This window comes from Pezoporus occidentalis, unplaced genomic scaffold (genome assembly GCF_034315485.1).
Source record: "Pezoporus occidentalis ecotype Australia unplaced genomic scaffold, CSIRO_AGI_Poc_V1 ctg56, whole genome shotgun sequence".
In the NCBI taxonomy this organism is placed as follows: Eukaryota; Metazoa; Chordata; class Aves; order Psittaciformes; family Psittacidae; genus Pezoporus; species Pezoporus occidentalis.
The window spans coordinates 437,605-457,523 of NW_026915899.1; the positions used below are offsets into that span (position 1 = coordinate 437,605).

The following is a 19,919-nucleotide window of genomic DNA, read 5'->3' on the forward strand; positions in this document are numbered from 1 at the left end:
AAAACCACTTTGAGTGGTGAATTTTCACAACAGTGTAGTGGGATTTGCACTTGTGTGATTTTGCATGTCAAAATATGGGTATCTTATGCTGATAGGTGCTGGCATATTTACATTTGCAGACGCCCTCCCAGCTGCTGGCCATGTGCAATGGAGGTTGTTCTGTTGCTGTAAAAAGAACCTTGGACCACTACAGGAAAAGGGAAACATAATAAAAGATAGACATTCTGTCTGAAACACAAGAGTGCTACTGGATCAGTAAAATGATTTTGTATGGCTTACTTTAATATTAGATCTGAAGTGTACATGTCAGTGAGTACTGCCCTTAGCTGCTGTATCTGACAACGTAAAAAGCATTTTAACTGCTGCACAGGATACAATTGTTGTCAGCCCTTTGATCACTGTGTATATGTAATATAACAGGCTATCTGAAGTGTTCTGTTCCTTCAGGAATTTCCCTGTAGATGATCAACAGTGGATGGCTGTGCTTTAGTCCTGCTGCCCCAGAGTTTATGAGGCTTCTACTAAAAGACAGAGAGTTGAAGAGATTAGGATTTAAATCTGTGTGAGGCACCATTTAGTAACAGCTTGGTATCTGGATAAACACTTGTGGCTGAACCTGATACCTTTAATACATGTCTGCAGGCATGAGCTCAAGGAGTAACTCATACTATTTAGCAACAGCAGGTTCTTGTTGAGCCAACAAAGGGCAGAGTAAATAGCCAGCTCATTACATGAGCTTTGTATTAACTAGGTAAAAGGCCAAAACCCTATGATCCAAATGATAAAACTTCCTGCACTTAAGGAGAAGGAATTTTGTTGGCAGGACAAAAGAAAAAGCCTGAAATTCAATTCCGTAATTGATTAATAGCCTGTATTCCTCCTACAGAGCAATTCTATATATCCGGGGGGGGGGGGGGGAACCACACTTACAAAATGCTGAAAAAAGTAATTGCCATCATGTGTGTTGTGACTTTATGTAAGTATAACTACCATTGTGTTTCTTCTTAATTTAGATGACTGAAAGTATTGATTTGGAAAACCCAGCTAATCTAGGGGTTGAAGTTTATTCACTGACTGTCAGGGTGCAAGATACTGCCTCTCCTAACTACTCAAGCAAGTATCCCTTTTACACTTCTTTTGATATTTTCCTGTACTGTAACAGCATGGAGAGAGGAATAATACCATATGTATTTTGAATATATGCATGAGAAAATTTCACAGCCATACTTAACTATGATTTAATCTTCTGTTATATTTCCAGATATCATCCACATTTACATCAGGATAAAGCCGGTGAATGAATTTTTTCCAGTCTTCAGTAATTTGTCATATGTATTTAATGTTCCAGAAATTACTAAAGGTACTGTAAGTAGGAACTACATGATAGAAATAATGATGTCATGTTGCTAAGCACCTTTTTGGTTTAAATGGATTTTCATGTATTTGAATGAGGAGAACAGCTCAAAGTTCCAGTTCAACCAGGGTCTCACCATACAACCACCTACTACCCTTAAATAGACAAAACTGGCAACAATTCCAGTTGTACAGATGGAAGCTGAGACACAGACAAATTCAGCAATGCACAAGAAATCTGTGACAGAGCCAGGAATTGAACTCAGATGTCTTGTGTTTTAGACCATGTTTCTGATCTTGCTAAATTAGCCGTTTGGAGGCACTGCAACAGTGCAAAACCAGTTATTGACTGACAAAGATGAGTGAGGACTCCCTTGCCCTGGGTATGGTGCAGGACAGTCACTCAATTGTCCCCTCAGGCCCAGCTCACCTTGGGTTCAGTGGGTGCCCGGTAGATGGGGTGGGATGGGAGTGCTTGCCTGGATAGGCTGCACTCAGCCAGGCGCAGCCAGAGCAGTTCCTCATGCCCAGAGCCAGGGTCCTTCCCAGTCCTGCAACAGCCCAGGACCAGCAGCTACAAATATGGCTTTAAAACTGAATTTGCCGAACCTGTTCACATCCTTGGCTCTAATCTCAGCACCTTCCTGTCCCATGGGGAGTCCTGCACCTTATGTGTTTGCCGAGAAGTTCCACAGCACCTTGATGTGTAATCCTTGTGTGTCACCAGCCAGCTCTGTGCTGTGCTGCTCGGTGCACAGAGGAGCCAGCACAGGAATGGAATCTTCCCTAGGTTCAGCCTCTTCCTCATATGACCTGATCTGCCAAAACCAGGCTTTCTGCCCCAGGACCTCACTTATTGTCTTTATTGTATTTATTGTATTGAATGAGAAAAAAATTGGGAGGTACATGAGATATATTCTGGGTAAATCTTGATCCTCATTCTGAACTTTCTAGGGTCACAGAAAAAATTGAAGGGGTAAGGGACGTATGGGTATCTCCAGTCCAACCTGTGCTCAGAGTGAGGCTAGTTTCAAAGCTAGATGAGGTTGCTCAGGGCCTCATCCAGTTGCATTTTGAAAATTCCCAAGGATGAAGACTCCACAGCCTCTCTGAGCCCTGTTCCAGCTGAGCAACCTGCGTTCGAGATAATTTTACCTTGTATCCAGCTGGAATTTTCTTTTGTGGCTTGTGTCTTTTCTCTATTGTCCTTTCACTGTCCCCTTCAGAGAAGAGTGTGTCTTTGTCTTCTGTGTTATTGCCCTTTAGGTAGTGGATCACAGCAATTAAATCCCCCTTTGCCTTCCCTTCTCGAGCCTGAACAAGCCCAGTGTCACCACCCTCTCCTCCTGTGTTCTCTCCTCAGCCCTCCCCAGCCTTTTTTATCTTCTCTCTTGTACCTGGGCCCCGAGGCTGGTCACAGGTAGCTTTATGGTTGCTAAGCAGAGTGGATTAGTCACTTCCCACCACATGCTGGTAATACACTTGTTAATACAGCCCAGTACGCAGTCTCCATTCCCCAAGGGTGCTCTGGTGGCTCATTTATAACTTGTCCCCCAAGGCCAGGGGTCCATTCCTGCAGAGCTGCTCCTGCTCAGTCAGCCTCAGCCTGCTCAGATGCACAGGCTTGTTCCGGTGCAGGACTGCATTTGTCTGTGCTGAGCTCCATGAGTCCTGTTGGTCTCTAGCTCCAGCCTGCTGGGCCCTTCTGAATGACACCTCTGTCCTTTAGCATGTCCAACACTGCCCCAGGCTGCTCTCACTAACAGACCTACTCCCATGGCCACATCACCAAGGAGGTCATCCAGTTGCATCACTGCATCTGAGTGGTATATGGTGAAGCTGCCCATGAAACTCCAGGAGATTTAGCAGTCAGATAACCTAGTATCTGCTTGAATTAATCAAATTATTATGTCCAGGCTGAGCTTAAATCACAGGTGAAGGCAGCTGTGGCTATGGTCAGCATAGAGCATGTGGGCTCTATGGTGCTTCTGTGTCCATTTGCTAAGCCAGGAGGCAGGAGGTGGTGGAAAGGAAAAGGCATGCTTCAAGCAGCCCTGCCATCGTGTCCACAACCTCCTCTCCCTTGCCACGGGCAAAGAAGCAGCCCCAAATATCCAGCCCTCACCCTCAGCTTGGTATTCTTCTGTCTCTGGTCAGGATGATCCTGCCAAGGTCCACAGGTCTGCAAAAATCACTCCTGCCAGCCCCGTAGAGAAACCCTCATCAGTAGCTGCTGAGTACAGCTGGTGTGGTGAGGAAGGCCTGGGAGGCAGCTGGAGAGACTGGGGGGGGGGGGGGCAGGAGGGGCTGGCTCCCAGGGGGATCTGCCTGGCCAAAGATCCATGGCAGCCCTGGATCCTGCAGCAGCCAAAGTGCCAGGAAAATGAGGAAGGCTAAGGGAGGACAAGGAGGCACAGGATGGCCACTCAGCAGAGGACACTGACCTTCAGGTGTTAATAACAAGTGTCTTGCATTGCTCAGCAGCCTGTTGTTCTTGCCCAACTTTTATTTCTGTGGTACATGGATAGAGCTTGGCTTTCTACACTGTTTCCCAGTGGGCATGATATGGTGAATTTTGTAGTATTTCCTATTCTCTGTGTGTCTCCTCATACCACTGACGTGTATCTTAGCAAGATAACACTTGAAACCCATCTGTGACATGGATATGTCTGTAAAGCTGTCTGTGTCAGCCACAGAACTCTGCTGGATGCTGAGACTATCAAGAGAAAGAATATGTTTTCTTCAACTCAGACTGCCTTTTGTTTAGGGTTGAGTTGACATTAACAGGGTGCTTGCTATTGCCGTACCAAACAGGAGCCAACAGTTTGCAGTGAGACTGGAGATCACAGGGTCAGGGGAAAAAAAAGTAATGCCAACCGTTGATTTACATCCTCCTTCTGTCTTCCTCTGTGCATGTAGACTATTCATCCTGTATATCCCCAGGCCATGTGGATCCACTTAGTGTTGAATCAATGACTGCAGAGACGGGTGTGCACAGACCCATCCCCGTTCTCACAGTTTACAGCGCTGCCATTTTCTTCTTCATAAATGTAGTTTTCTTCATAAATGCTCAGCATGGAAATAATTCAAACTGCTTTCCAAAGACCTCAGAAGGAACAGCAGCAACTGCTTTTAAAGGCAGACAAAGAGCCCTGTTCCTCCAACCAAGCCAATGCTTGGGCTGCCACAAGGTGTTGGTGCAAGGGCTCAGGGTAGCCCTCATGAGCAGAGCACTTCTGTTGTGGTTCTCCGCAGACTCCTTACATTTTGGTATTTATTGGTAGAAGGCAAGCCCATACATGTGGGAGCCATAGCACAGCATGATGAACTAGTATTTCTCGCACCATTGTGTGAGAAATGGGATGAAAATCGCTAAAACTTTACTTTTTGGGGGGTGAAAAACCCTAAAACAAATCTTAAGCTCAGTTTCATCAAGTTTTAGTTGGAGCACATACTCTGTACTTCCTTTTCCTTAAAATGTTACAGAAATATGCATTTTCTGTCTCTCAGTTGGGTCCGCCATTGGAAGAGTGAGTGCCAGAGACAAGGACTGGCCACCCAGTGTCGTCACTTATTCCATTGTAGCTGGAGGAGGCACCAGGAATTACGCAAATATCTTCTGGATCAGCCCAACCAAAGGACATCTGAGGATTTTAGCTAGGTTAGACTATGAAACAGCTCAGAAACACATTCTCACAGTACAGGCCTCAGACCAAGAGAAGACTGCAACTGCATCTGTGAGTAAATTCACTCCACTTCTCCCCTTTTATCTACATTTTTCTTCCTTCTTCATAGCAAGAACAGTAAGACATCAGGCAAAACATTGTGGTCTGTAAACGGCCAGCTCACCCCTGCACAGTCATATATTAATTAAATAGCTGCCCACAACTCTTTTATTCAGAAGAAAATATATAGCCAGTATGCTCACAAAGGTATTTTGTAGTTCTTTCAAAGAATCCCTGTGTCTTTCACATACAGACTCCTTTTTCCTCCTTTTCACATCTTCTTCCTCATGACAGCCTTGCACCTGATTTTTGCACATCTCTCGGGTGGTGGTGGGGGGGGGGGTGGGAGGGAGGTAGATATGGATACTAGGCCTCCTTTCTATTCAAGCCAAGCACCACCCGTAGAGATGCTAGGTGGGAGGTTCTTAATCTCTTTATCACAGTATCACAGTATGCTAGAGATTGGAAGGGACCTCGAAAGATCATCTAGTCCAATCCCCCTGCCGGAGCAGGAACACCTAGATAATGTTACACAGGAATGTGTCCAGGCGGGTTTTGCATGTCTCCAGGGAAGGAGACTCCACAACCTCCCTGGGCAGCCTGTTCCAGTGTTCCGTCACCCTCACTGAGAAGAAGTTTCTTCTCAAGTTTAAGTGGAACCTCTTGTGTTCCAGTTTGTACCCATTACCCCTTGTCCTATCATTGTTTGCCACTGAGTAGAGCCTGGCTCCATCCTCGTGACATTCCCCCTTTATATATTTATAGACACTTATAAGGTCACCCCTCAGTCTCCTCTTCTCCAAACTATAGAGACCCAGCTCCCTCAGTCTTTCCTCATAAGGGAGATGCTCCACTCCCTTAATCATCTTTGTTGCCCTTCGCTGGACTCTCTCCAGCAGCTCCCTGTCCTTCTTGAACTGAGGGGCCCCCACCTGTAGTATTTTGAGGTGATGATTAAGGAAAATTCAGCATCAGGAGCTTTTAACAATGACAAGTTTACCTGTTGCCTGTTAGAGACCAATAGGCATTAGAGGAAAGAGCTTTGAGAAGGGTAACTGTTTTCCTTCAGCCAGGTAATCCGAGCTGGCATTAAGCACTTCTGGTGCTACCTGGGGTGCTCCCAGCCATGCAGAAGGCCATTACCACCATTTCTCTCTCATTGGGAACAGTCTATAAGGAGTCTTCCTTCCTTCCATGGATCATGTTCGGAATTATTATTAAATATGTTAAGAAGCCTAGCAAATGACTGTGAAGCAATTTTAGAGTCTTGCTAGGAGGTTTAATGAATATGTGTCACTACTATTATTTCTAATTTTAACTATGACACAATTCAGGTGATTCAAATAGTCAGACACATCAGCTCAAAACCCCCACGGTTTTGGAAGATAGTTCAAGTTGAGGAACCAGTTTCCAGAAAAGTGTTGATCGCAAGAATTGAACGTCAAATGATCAGAGACATCTTCTGGTAGAAACTAGACTGGAAAAGAGGTTCACTGCTCTTCAACTGCTGTTGATAAAAAGAGCAAAATGGGCAAAGCCAAACAGTTACTGAAGTTAATAAAATTGTGGCTCGGCGCAATGGATGTGGTTCAGCTTGCTATTGCTCTTTTCTTTCAGGTAACTGTCAATGTTTTGGAAGTAAATGATGAAGAACCAGTTTGTTCACCCAATTTCTATTCATTTCAAATCCCAGTCAGCTTAGCTGTTGGGACCAATATTAACGGCTTCAGGATTGAATGCCAAGATCGTGATTCTCCGCCCAGGTCTTTCCGTTACTTCATTAATGAAGGTACTGTGTCATGGTGCGTGAGCTGGGAGCAGTGCAAAAAATTAGGGAATGCTGATGGTTCACTTTGATGTGTAAATAAAAACCTAGCACAGTTTTATGTCCTGCTTCTCATGGTGAGCTAGTTGTGATCCACAAATTCTGCTCATCGTTACTTTACTGCTTACCCAAAGAGGTGTATCTCCACAAGTGCAGCAGTGATACCTACACACAAACCCATACAAAGGCTGTGCTTGTATTAGTAAGTAAAGGTCTGACCACAGGTCCACTTTTGGCTGTACAGACATGAGCTGTGCCATGCAGTTGGCCTCTGAGCCGCAGAGCAGCCCATGACCTGTTTTGTGTTGTACAATAGACATGGCCTTCAAGGTCACTTCAACTCTGGAGCTCCCTGGGGCAACGAGCAAAACCAAAGCACATTTCATGCATTTTCATGGCTCTGATCTCTTGTATGTGTGGTCTGTTTGGAGCCTAACAGCAGCTGGCCTACCTGCAGCTGCTGTATTGACAGAAAATGAAGTCTGGGGAGCCTGCATCACTGGTCCACAGTACAGACAAAGCCCTGGAGGCAATTAATGTCCCCAGGTCATTAGATCTCTTCTGGGGACCTCTTCAAAGGCCTCCACCTCCGGCTAGAGGGAGGGGCTATGGAGAGGTGTTGAAGGGGCCTCTGGTGACAGGCAGAATGAGCCCTGCAGCAGCATAAGGTCCTTGCCTCAGCTGCATGCTGCTGCTTCTGGGTGCTTTCCTGGCTGCAAGGACAGGTCATTCAGGTCACCTCTTGTGTGCTCTATGGCTCTGAAGTGTTTCCACAGCCTCCTCTCAGCTGCATCCCCATAAAGGGTCTTATTCTATCTTTTAATGCTTTTATGATTGTATTGTTTCAAATTGGTATCAGGAAGATCTAGGAGCAGTTCTCATCAATGACATTTCACCACACAGGTGGATAGTGATCCATAAGAAGTTTTCAGCAAAACCAAATTGTTTTGCTTGTTCCACACATTTACTTTAATATGTGATTAAAATAAAGTTTTTGTGCTTCGCTGTTGTTTTTTTGCAGGCAACGTGAACAATCATTTCGCCTTTTCACCAAGTGCTGGCTCCAACACATCACGGCTGATTCTTGCATCGAGGTTTGACTATGAAAGCAGACTTGATACAAACTGGATTTACAAACTGCGTGTCTATATAACAGACGACAATCTATTATCTGCCAGAGACAAAAATACACACCTAGTTAAAACTGGAACAGTGACTTTAAGCCTCAGAGTTATCCCAAACCCAACTACCCCCATTACCACGACAGTAAGTTCACTGAAATTTATGTCTAGTTCTGCATTTATTTTATGGACTAATCTCCATAGAAGTGAACAAAAGAGGGTAGATGTATGCAAAATGAGAGCAGAAGCCTACAGTGGGTCCAGTCCTGGGAAATGCTGAGCTCTGTGCTCTGATGTCGAAGCCAGACATAGTTGATGTACTTACTGTCATGAATGATTGGTCTCAGGTACAGAGTCATAACATATGGTTTGTATTTTAGTTTCTAAAACAAAAAGGGCAAGTAGCCAAAGGACTGGGCACACTGCCATTACTAGGCAACTGGAAAGTTAAAGACTTTGGCAGCTTTATTAATAAGGAAAGAGCAAGGGTTAACCTTTGCCTGGAACCTTAAAATTACCTCATGCATTTCACACTACCTCTTTTTTTATTCATAGTTACTCACTCCCCCAGCTGCCCTGCACTTCTGTGTGCTTCTTTAGCAGTGGAACACATTAATCTGTGGCTACTAAAACTGAAGTAGACAACAAAACAACAAGAGATCCTCATCACTTGGAAAGGGCTTTTTTCCATCCTAGAGGTCACCATCACGTAAGCCCTTGAGCTGCCTGTCAGGAAATGAAGCAGTTGTGCACAGCCTCATTGTGCTGTTGAGCTTTCAGCAGGTTTCAAATAGCAAATCCAGAGGGGTGAGATGGGTCTTTCCTGAGCTCCCTGCCCACGTGGTGGTCCATAGCTGAGCTGAGGAGGCCTGCACAGATTTCAGCAGCCAGGGTATGATCTGTGGAGCTGTGGGCTTGTGTCCCATCAATACAGTCTATCCCTCTGCACAGCCATCCCAGGCAAGCTCTGGCTCACCAGTTTAATTTTGGAGATAATTTCCATCAGGCTGGTGCAGGATGTGAGGAGAGCTGGCTTTCACCCTGCCTGCAGAGGCAGCACAGCCTTAGGGTACAGACCCTCTGTCCCCACCCTTGTGCCAGTCCCACCTTCATCCCTTGCTGCACCAGCTCACCTGCAGTCCTTTCATTTTCTGCCTGCCTGCAAATGGTACTGCCCTTTTTTCTCTTGCATGAAGGAATGAAAACATGAGTATGCTGGTGAAGGGGTAAAAGAGCTATTCACTGTGAAGTGGTCTGGATCTGCTAGAGACTACTGGTAACTAGCCAGAACCAGTGGATCCTGCAAACAGCACATGCAAGTCTGGACACTTTGCTATGAAAATGCTTAAATCCAAACTTGCAGACTGATTAATAACCCTGTTATTATCTAATGCTCTGCTGGGAAGGAATAAATGGTTTTCCCACAGCCTTCTCCTCCCCCTACTTGATGTGGAAATGAAAAGTTAAGCTGAATAACAAAACTTATTCTGTATTTCTTCCCCATGCTTTACCACAACTACAAACAGTCTAGACCACATACCACAGCATTAAAACTGCCTCCCCAGAGATATCAGCCTTCCACTTTCAGTCTGTTTTCCAGAAGAGCACTTCCATTATAGCAACTTCTCCCAACACTACTCCTTACACATGTTCAGTGCAGCAACTTGATAAATCAGACGCTGGAAGGCTGGTAGCAGTAGAAAAGAAGCCCTGTCACAAAAAGTCACTTGTGACTTCAGTCCCGGTGAGGATGGAGCGGTGGTGTGATCTAAAGATTATCTGAGAGTTTCTCTAAGGGTTGGATGTACTTTTTTTGTCGAGGCTAAATAGGTTATTTAAATAGGAAAGAAATGGGTAACCTACTGCATTTCATACACAATGTGATTACAAATATTTTACAGAAAATCGAATAAAACCTTCAGCAGACAATAAAAACTATACTACCACACTTAGGAATGACCCAAGTAGACCAAATAAGTAATTTTTGATCCATGTGAGGATAGTTTCATGATGGGACTTTAATGAATGAGTTGCTAGCACAGTTACACACCAGCTCAGAGACGTGTCTTCTGGCACTTGGAAGATGTGGGAGATTGCAACTGCTCAGGAAGTGTGGTTTTCCTTTCTGGAACAAGTCACAGGGTTAAAAATATATATATAAAAAGGAGTTTTATTTCTTTTTATACAATAATCCAGTTCCTCAGGGTTCAACTCCTCTTACGGAGTGAGTTGAATGATCACTGCAGTAAAGATGACCTACTTCCAGTTTTGCCTTCGGTAACAAGAAACCATTATCTTGGTAATGGCAGTATTCCCTGAACTTGCACACCCTCCAACAGTGCACTCACAGCTTCTCAGGCATCCTGAGGCTTTTACACCCCACCATGGCATGCTTGTTTTAATATAAGGCATGGAAATGTGATCTGGAACCTCTTTGCATCGTGGGTGGGCTCCATTTCACCTACCTTTGGCTGCCCCAGGAGCTCTGGTCCATCTCAGTCATCTGAGCTGCCTTGGCAGTCAGCAGGCAGGTACCTGGGATGAATCACTGTTTCCAGCAGACACTATCTCTCTGCCCATCATCTTCAGAGCCCTGGGGCAAGATAGGGCCAGGTGCTTCAGTGCATAAGTTCAACCAGATGAAAGGTGCTGTTGGTGTCAGTTACCTTACAACTATGCAGCCTTGAGGAACTTTCCCTATCTTGTTTTAAAAGCCTGGCTTCACTCTTGTGACAAAAAGAGAAAACCTCTACTCCGGATCGGCGTGGTACGTGCCGTTTGTCATCACCCTCTGCAGCTTGCTGCTCCTCGGACTGCTGGGCTACCTGGGCTTCCTCCTTGCGACCTGGGTCCGTACCCACGGCCTTCCAGCAGGCAGAGCACATGGAAAACCTCTGTGAGTCCTCCCAGTGCCATGCTGGGGAAGCACCAGCAATGACAGAGAGAACTCAGGCCCTTCAGCCATGAGGAATAGTTCATAGCGGTGTGCCCTTCGTTGTAGTGAATGCTATTGCCAGCCACAGTGATATTTGGTGTTAATGATATGAAATCAAGGAAAAATGTCTATGTCATTTTCTTCATGGGTTTGCTAACGTTAGCATTAGCTGAAGGTAATAGCGGAATTCACAATTGTAACCTGAAAGGGCAGCTGTGCTTGTGAGGCTCAGTCAGAATCTGCGTCTGACAGTGCTGACCAAAAATACAGAAGTTTTTGTTTTGTATTTGGCTCCCACTCTGAGTGAGCTGCCATCTAGGTAGTTACTGGATGCATTTAGATCCCAGAGTCTTTTCCAAACCTTGGTGCTCATGCCAAATTCTTTGGTCTGGCAAAACCTCTTCAGATTTCCTGAAGTTTTACCCAAGCCTGTTGCAAGGCTCTGGCCCATTAAGTTTCACTGTATCTCTAAGTGTTTGTGCTTGGCAAAAGCCATGGAAGCACCTGGAACCAGCTCTGGTTCAGTGTGGGAAGCAGCGGAGATCCCCACTGGCGGCCTCCTCAGTGGGCTGGAGCCAGATTGCCTCTGAATTGACTTTTTACTTCACAGAACAAAGATAAGCAGCTCTTTAAATGGACTAGAATTAGAAAAGAAAGATTTCTGTAAGTATTCTCAGGATTTGGAACTAGATTTATAAATTACAGTAAACAGGTAATACATAATTGTGATTATAATTTGAATGGTGTGAAAGGAAACTAGCAATTTGTGATAAAAATGGCAAATGAATCTAGCAGCGAATAGCTGGCTATTGTTATTATTTGTTAACAGGGCAAGTGATTCATCAGGAACCAGGCTCTCCCATTAAAAAGCAATTTCTGTATTTTCAAAAACATTTATAACCTTTCAAATATTTTAAACGGTATTATCCAGGCACATCAGATCCAAAAAATTGACCTTCCTCCAAGGATGGAACAAAATGACAATGTTTGAAAATATGTATTTCCAGATTATATAAATCCATCATGTTTTCATCAGTAAGACTTCATTTTAATACCATCACTTCTTGGGGAGGTGTTGGAGCAATGCTCAGGGCTGTTTTCCTGTTTGAGAGCAGCATTAAACGATTCAGGCCTTCAGTGAAAGCAAAATCAGAAACCAGACCTATCAAGCAAATCCCAGAACTCAAGAAAGCACATTCTTTTTGCCAAATGAAAGAGAACAAAGCATGGTATTTTTATGTAGGCAAAAGTGTGACATTTTCTAATTACACTCTTAATCTTTTTCTCATTACAGGATAAATGCTCCAGGTATGCACCTATTTTCTGTATTTTCATACTTCACAACAAAACCTTGTTTATGATTCAATGTAGAATTTGTAAATCCATTTCTAGATACATAAATTTAACCCAATACAAGAATACTGAGATTAAATAACACTGGCTGATTATGGGAGGTCTTCCTAAGTGATTTCATGGTCTTTAAATCTATTAACTATTAGGTAATATCCAAATTCAGAGTTGCCAGGTGTTCTGGCATGGATGCAAAAGAATTGCTGCTCTTTTCACGTGCAATTCATATGATGTCAAAAAATAATCCCATCCCTCTACAGAACCTTCAAGAGTCCTCTCCACTCTAATTCGCTGTTCTCTGATCCCTTCATTTGCTTCCTTGACGTCGTTAATTCATGTACCTGAAGGTTTATTTTCAAGTATCGGTGCTTTAAAGGGGTTTGTATAACTTAGCAGGGGCATAAAACAGGTTTTTTTTAAAAGCAGTCTTATTGCTTTTAGTCCCATTAGCTTTCTGCTAGCAAGCATGGTTCATATGGGCTCAGTAAGACCCTGCTTTTACAACTCCCCTTCTCAGTCAGTATCTCCCAGCTTGACAAAAACACATGACTAACAAAACCCAACAGAATTAGCTGTTCTCTTGGTTGCCCAATTTGAGGCATTTCAGCTGGCTGGTTTCCAAAAAATGGATGCTTGGTGCTTCCTGGAAAACTGGTTCCCAAATGCTGGGCAGCAAAGGCCAGACAGAAAGGTTTCCCATCGGTGCTCAGGTTGAGACCCATCTGCAGCTCTTCGGAGTATTGGCTGGTTGTAAAGCCTGTTGATGGCCAGACATACAGTTGTCTGACGAAAGGCCGTAAACACATTGGCAGGGAGCAAGCAAGAAGAAATGATAGCAACTAGTTGGGTATCATCCACAAATCCGTGCTGTCGAGATGCCCGTGGCACTGCTGCTGTATTTGCTTGCATGTGGGATCAACTAATAGTGTGGTAAATTCACATATAACCAAACTGTTCTTCAACCTGAATTTTACTTGACTGGATCTGCGGCATTTCCCTGTTTTGCCTCCAAGTGCATGTTTGAGTGCACAAGCTTTACAACTACAAACATTCACTGGAAAAAAATAATCCACATTTGTCGTTCAAATATCCCCAGAGTTGAATTTCTCTATCTGTTTGTATTATTTAGAAAGGGAAATCTGTTAAAGAAACCATTGTTATTTATTCATTACTGAAGGAATAAGACTTTTCGAGGCTATACTTTTGATTAGTCATTGCAACTCTGGTTTCTGACTCCAAAATACTATGAAGGCGTTCACTTTTCAAATAGCAGGAGGGATCAGCCTTTAAAGAGAAATAAGGATCACTTGAGATGTCTCAGAAGTTGAATACCAAGAATTTCCATTCTTGGTACCATGTACCAAGAGGAAATCTTGGCTTTAATGTCTCTAGTCACTGTCAGAGAAATTGTATTCTTTACAATGTGTATTTTCCTTCCTGTAGAAAAGAAGAAACCCAAGAAAGATGTGGTTGTGGTAAGTACTGCCAGCCTCAAAACAAAACCTAGTTTTGTCCAGCCCCATCATGAAATCTGACTGTAGGACCCCTTCTATGAAAGGTGCCTGTTTTCCAATGAGAACGTAAAAATGATAGACAAGGAAAACAGGATTCTCTCCAAATGCAAAACACTTCAGTGCCCCAGCTGGCCTCTATTTGGAGGCAACACTGAGTGTGAGGGGTGTTTATCTGCCCTGTAGCCCCTTTGCTCCCAACTGCTGAATTCTCCAGCTGCTCTGGCAGCCCTGTATGTGAGAGGCCAGAGAGGCTGCATTCAGAGCAGTGACAAGGAGATTCATTGTAGCCACAGAGACAGGAGGACAAGTGCCCTGATGGCAATGTTGCACTGCTGTGTTACCACTGACCTGTACAGCCAACCCTGACCTGCCTGAGTGCGACCAATAAGGTACATAAATGTCCCCAAACTGTAAAGAGTTTGGTCTTCATAAGCTGTTTGCAGCAAAATGCCATAGTTAATTCCACTTAACAGATGTTTCTTTGCTCCTTGATCTTGGATCTCCTTCCTTTTTCATAGCCATAACACCATAAAGGCTGCAAAGCACTTTCATTAGCGTACTCTCCCTCCCCAAGCTCTTCAAAGAGGGGATTCCCAATCCCCCTCTGGGTGGAGGTGACCATCTTGTGGTTACACACATAGAGGTATTTAGCATGTCAGACCTTACTAATTCTCCTTTGAACATCTAGTGGCAACACACTACATCACAAATGGCTTTTGTTGCCAGTTTTGCCTATAGGAGTTCAATATGCAGGTCATACAAGTCCATCTCAATCCATTTAGTTCACCATTTCCAAGTCACTGCCCCTCCTTCTTACTTAACTAATTCACAGGATTCATTTCACGTTTGTCTCTCTTCACAGACAATGACAAAGCTAAACACTGTCTTTGATGGTGAAGCCAGAGACCCAGGTAATAAAAAGCAATTAACAGTGGATATGATAATTTGGCTGGAAACCAGATTAGTTGATTTAAATATGGTTCGACATTTGCTTTTCATATTTCAGGTTTGCTGTTTCCAAGGAGAACGGGAGCTATATTTCACAGATAGTGAAAATCAAGACATTGCCCTACTAACATTTCTAATGGTAGAAATTCTTATGGCCCTTGAAAGCACACATTTGATGGCCAGATTATTCACTGCTCCTCTGCTAAACCTGAACGTATCGGTCTGCTATAGGAAGGTGGGAGGGGAGGAAGAATTTGCTGCAAGCCTCCTACTCGGATGCTGTCATGGCTACAGGGTTTCACCCTTCCCATGTCTGTAACTTGGTCAGAAGATTAATGTAGCTGCAGATGTATTGACTTTGCCTCTTAAACCTCTCCCTGGATGAGGGCAGGTGGGAGAGTTACTTGTTCCTTCTCAAACCTCCTCTCTTGCAGCAACAGTGCAGCATTCCTGCTTTTTGTTGGGGAGGAAAACATCACTTGTGAGGGAGGAAAGGGAAGATACTTGCTTTTAGGTACAGTTGTGGTGGCATCAGTTACTGAGTGTCACCAGGCTCCAGCTGTTAGCTGAAATATACTTAGCTAACTCTGAGTATATCTCATTAACCAGCTGGGAAAAATGAAAATAAGGTGAAAGTTAGGAAAACCAGGATGAGCCAGAGCTTTGGTGCTTATCCCTTTTCCAAGTGATGGCCACTGTGCTCTGCAGTGGGTTCATTACAGAAAAGTGTTTTTTTTTTTTTCCTAGGGGTTGATCTGCCTTACCTCATCCCCCCGATCCACAGCCCCTGCGCCTGAGCCCTGTACCCTGGCGCTTGGCCTGGCATTAGGGTGCTGGATCCCTGGCATGGAGAAAGGGGGGCTGGTAAAAACCGAGACAGTCAGTCAAAATAGGTCTTTAACAAATAGATCCAAAAATAGGTTTGAAACAATAGGTCTAAAAATTATCCAGAAGAAGGCAGGCTTGGATTCTAGGCTTGGATTCATCTGGCTGAATTTCCACACAAGTGCCTGTACCTTGTGTTTCTTATTAGCTAGCTTGGAGCTGTCAGATGCTGTGAGCTAATGGGAAACACCAGGCATGGGGACTTCAGTAGAATTTGGGCAAACAAATGGGACCCTACTGTGCAATTAAACCCATCCACAAAGCTGCTCAAGGCCAGTTTGGTCCATGTCCAAGCCCACCTGCTATTTATAAAGAGATCTGGAGGGATGGGCTCCAAAGTCCCTGCTTTTTCTTTGTGTAACTGCATTTGTAATGTATTAAACATGGATGTTCTCTGGGCTGTTGCAAGAGCCGCATCCTGGTGTTTGTTCAGGAGAGCTGATGGCTCCCTTCCTCAACAAACATGGCCTCAGCACCAGACTTAAGGATACCTGAGCCCACCTGAACCGCCCTCTAGAGCCTGGTGTCGTGCCTGACATGAGTATTGCGCTATTACACAGCTTTGTGGTGTCAGCAGAGAAATGTGTGGTGTGCACTCTCCCATTCCTGGCTCATCCCAAACCCTACAGGATCAAGTGTCAGCGGTTTGGAAATGAGATTTAATAGTTCCCAGGATATCATCTGTGGAATATGATTAGGAGGGATGGTCAGGAGCTGCTTCCTGATCTGAGCTGCTTTAACCTGCCCGCCTTGTAAGCAGACAGAAAAATAACATGTAAAGAGATCCAGTTTCATCTTTAATTGCTCAGATTGCATTAATATGTCAGAAATCATTAATTCTGATACATACAAACTGTTAGCACATAGCAACATGAAACCACTGTTTCTTTTCAGGCCTTAATGGTCTTTTGTTTGTCTCATATTAATAATGTTTAATTACAAAGAAGTGCCACTACAGCTCCTGATTCTCTGTTCAGCAAGAGATGGTGATTTAGGTTGTGAGGCAATAGCACTGAACACACAGCAATTTTTCCACCTATCTCTAGGTACTAAATGAACTGAAGGATAAGATGCTTTTAATGTACAGGTACAAATCATGCATAAAATATGAAGAGGGCTAAAAGTCTTTCAAACAAGAAAATGTAGCTAAACAACCCAAATTTAACAAAATTGTGTTTATATGAAGTACGTACTTGCGCAAACAGGAAATAGATAGTATTCACTCTGTTAACGACAAATGTGCGCATAAAGCCTGGAAGAAAGTATTTTGTGCAAATGGAGAAGCAATATATACAGCCAAAACTCACTGGGGATCCCAGATCTTTCCTGAGCAGCCACCACGACACCCAGGTCCCCACTCCAGCTTGCAGGAATGAGGCTTTCCCTCTTGGGGCTACCTCCCCAACTCAGCTGACATTCCAGGTGCTTCATGTTTCTCATTTCAACCCCGTCCTGAGGAGAACTGTCATGTCTTAATCTGCTGTGGCAGGAATGATTTTAATCACTTGTCTTTTCTCCCTTACAAGTTACTGGCAGAATGTATGAATTCAATACACATTCAGGGGCCCGAAGGTGGAAGAAGAGCAATGAGCCCCTTCAACCAGAGCTGGCCCTGCAGGTAACATCCAGTGCCATGGATTACAGTGGCCAACGGACAGAAAGAGCAGAGGCACCAAGCAAAAAACAGCCTTCAGAGAAGGGGAAAGAGCTGGCTGCAGAGACAAAACCAGCTTCCAAGCTCACAGGAGGGCAATGAGAAACACAAGGCAAGGATGGGCTGAAATTACAAAAGCAGAAAGAGGAGTCTGAGAACAGGGGGTTATCCTCACCAGCCCCCCGAGGCAGGTACTGACCTCCTCTCCCAAAATGAGTGCTGTGTTGCCAGTAAACTAGCCTTAAAGCAGAGTGGATGAGACTCCAAGGTGCCTCCCAAATGACCTCTGCTCTGAACAGCCGAAGAACCAGATGTGATTTTCTCTCTCTGTATCTTGGCTGCAAAACATAAGGTGCCCATTGCTGCATAAACTGGACCCAAAGCAGGATGAAGCCAGACTTGCCCTTGGCAGGTACAGGTAAGAGTGAGAGTCAAGGGGAGGACGTGAAAGAGGGAGAAGAGGAAGCAAAAGCAGAGTCACAGACAGAAGCATTTGCTGTCCCTGGGCTACAGCCACTGGCAGGTTCCTCCTGGAAGAGCTCTGCATCCCCAGACAGACATGGCCACATCCTCTGACTGCCTTTGGGGAGGCCAGCCGACACGCAGACATTCTTTGTCAAGCAGTGAATGGGAGTCTTCTGTCCCTGCTGAGCAGCAGAAAGGGTGAAAAACACAACAGAGTTGAAAAGCTTTCTGGTAAAAGCTAAAAACATTTCTTCTCATTCAGTATTTTATTTCAGCCCTTCCTTGTCCTCCCATCTTGCTGTAGTAAAGACCACGGCTTGAAAGCAGTTTTAGAGTGGAGAAAACTCAAAGCTTGTTATGGTATCTCAGGCTGTCATATCAACACTTTCAGCTTATTTATCTTTTGTAACACTAGCAGCATTCAATGTCTTCACCCTTGGTATTTCCACTGGCGTATTTAATGTTTAACAGAATCAAGTGGAACACACTCAAAAGAATAATGACAGTAAACACATGGGGTGAAATAATCTTTTCCAAGTGTGGGCATGTATAATGTAAGTGCTGCCTAAGAACCTGATATAAAAAAAGCAAACTCTACAAGAATTCAGAAAATTATCTTAATCTGAAGAAAATGAATTATAAATAATGACTGAATACTCCATGTCTTGGCTTCCTTTCTTTCCTGATTACTGAAAGGTTTTTGGCGGCAGGGTGGCAAAAGAAAATACTCAGTTGAAGTTGAGCAGGGACAGTCAGTGAATGTTTTATCCAATCTGTCACATACATTGAGTTTTGTGGTACAGTGGAGGCCCAGGGTGATTTCACCAAGGATCCTACTCTTCACAAAACCACCCGTCACAGCGCTGCAACTCTGCTGCGCTCCAAAGGAGCGGTTTGGCTCAGGAACAACTTCTCTTACAAACACCAAAACCCTTCAGTCAAATGCCAATTCATTGTGCAATCAGAAACCCAGCTGTCATTAACACCACAATGATAGAGATAGGAAGGAGTGATTGATACTCTGTAAGCATGTTATAGGTTTACTGTGTCTGTGGCGGTTGTTATAGTGCTGTTTGACCCTCCAGCACCAACGGGGCTAGCCCCACATTCAGAGCTCCAAACCACCATTGTTTGCATTCGTTTGCTGTAAACATGATCTGTTCAATTCTATGCAGGTGACACAGAGAAGTAACTGGCAGTACTGCTGTAACACTGATCTTTCTGTCACTTTGACACCAAGCTGTGCCTGGCACATACAAGTATTAAATCTTTGCTACCTGAAGAAGTTAACTGCGTTGTTTCATTAAAGGGTTTTATATTTATTTTCCTGAGTATTTCTCTGGGGCAGCCACTCTGCTTCCTTGATGCCTCTCATAGTAAGTACTTTTGTGATTAAGAGATTATTACCTTTTTTTGCAGAGAGGCAGAGACAAGCTGTAGTTTCAGCCAGGAAACCTGGAAAGAGATGGATAAAACCTCCTCTTTCTTTACTACTGTTCCTGCTGCTGAACTGCACAAACTTCTTTCCTTTCTTCTCAGGAAAAAAAACCCAACCCAACAGCACAAACACAGCATCACAGTATGCTCTTAACATCCATTAGTGCAAGGGCATTGTCACAGCCAACACTGATGGTGCCATAGTCTCCCACAGCAGGCCAACAGCTGGGTTAAAAGCAACTACCCTTGTAGTGATGTTCACATACTCTAACCTCTGAGCAACTGGCAGGTCCATGGATCTAAGAACTAACACTGCCCGGGATGCCTCCATCCAGTTGAGGTGAGTGTAGCTGGTGTGCTTGGCCTTTCACAGGGCAGGTTCAGCTAAGATACAGCATCTCGTGAGTCGCATGCAACTTGCTGCATGGGGAAACAAATGTGCTGACCATAACTCACAGATACATCCTTTCTCACCCACGCTATTGCTTCAGTACGTGCAGTGCTGATCTCCAGCTCCAACTGATTCTTCATCCTTATCTTCACTGTGAAACCTTATTTTGGCCATGCATGAAACTACATTCCTTGCTCAGGAGCTACAAAATCAAGTAATAACAAGGCCTTATGCACAAGCAGCTAGCTTTTCCTCTCAGCTACCCCTACTACTATTGACTTTCCTCCCTGTGAACAAACTCAGGTCTCAATGAGCT

At 44.2% G+C, this 19,919-nt stretch overlaps 1 protein-coding gene across 1 annotated transcript in view; it reads left to right on the plus strand.

Annotated features, from left to right (window-relative positions):
* Positions 1–18,429, plus strand: part of CDHR3 (cadherin related family member 3) — a 39,104-nt gene extending 20,675 nt beyond the window's left edge. Inside the window, exons 10-20 of the mRNA XM_062638359.1 lie at positions 120–200; positions 1,014–1,113; positions 1,262–1,360; positions 4,864–5,090; positions 6,696–6,867; positions 7,925–8,169; positions 10,739–10,920; positions 12,254–12,267; positions 13,753–13,784; positions 14,686–14,734; positions 17,183–18,429. Of these exons, the coding sequence (XP_062494343.1) occupies positions 120–200; positions 1,014–1,113; positions 1,262–1,360; positions 4,864–5,090; positions 6,696–6,867; positions 7,925–8,169; positions 10,739–10,920; positions 12,254–12,267; positions 13,753–13,784; positions 14,686–14,734; positions 17,183–17,412 (1,431 nt within the window). The 3' untranslated portion in view covers positions 17,413–18,429. The remainder of the gene's footprint in view (positions 1–119; positions 201–1,013; positions 1,114–1,261; positions 1,361–4,863; positions 5,091–6,695; positions 6,868–7,924; positions 8,170–10,738; positions 10,921–12,253; positions 12,268–13,752; positions 13,785–14,685; positions 14,735–17,182) is intronic.
* Positions 18,430–19,919: the final 1,490 nt, after the last annotated feature.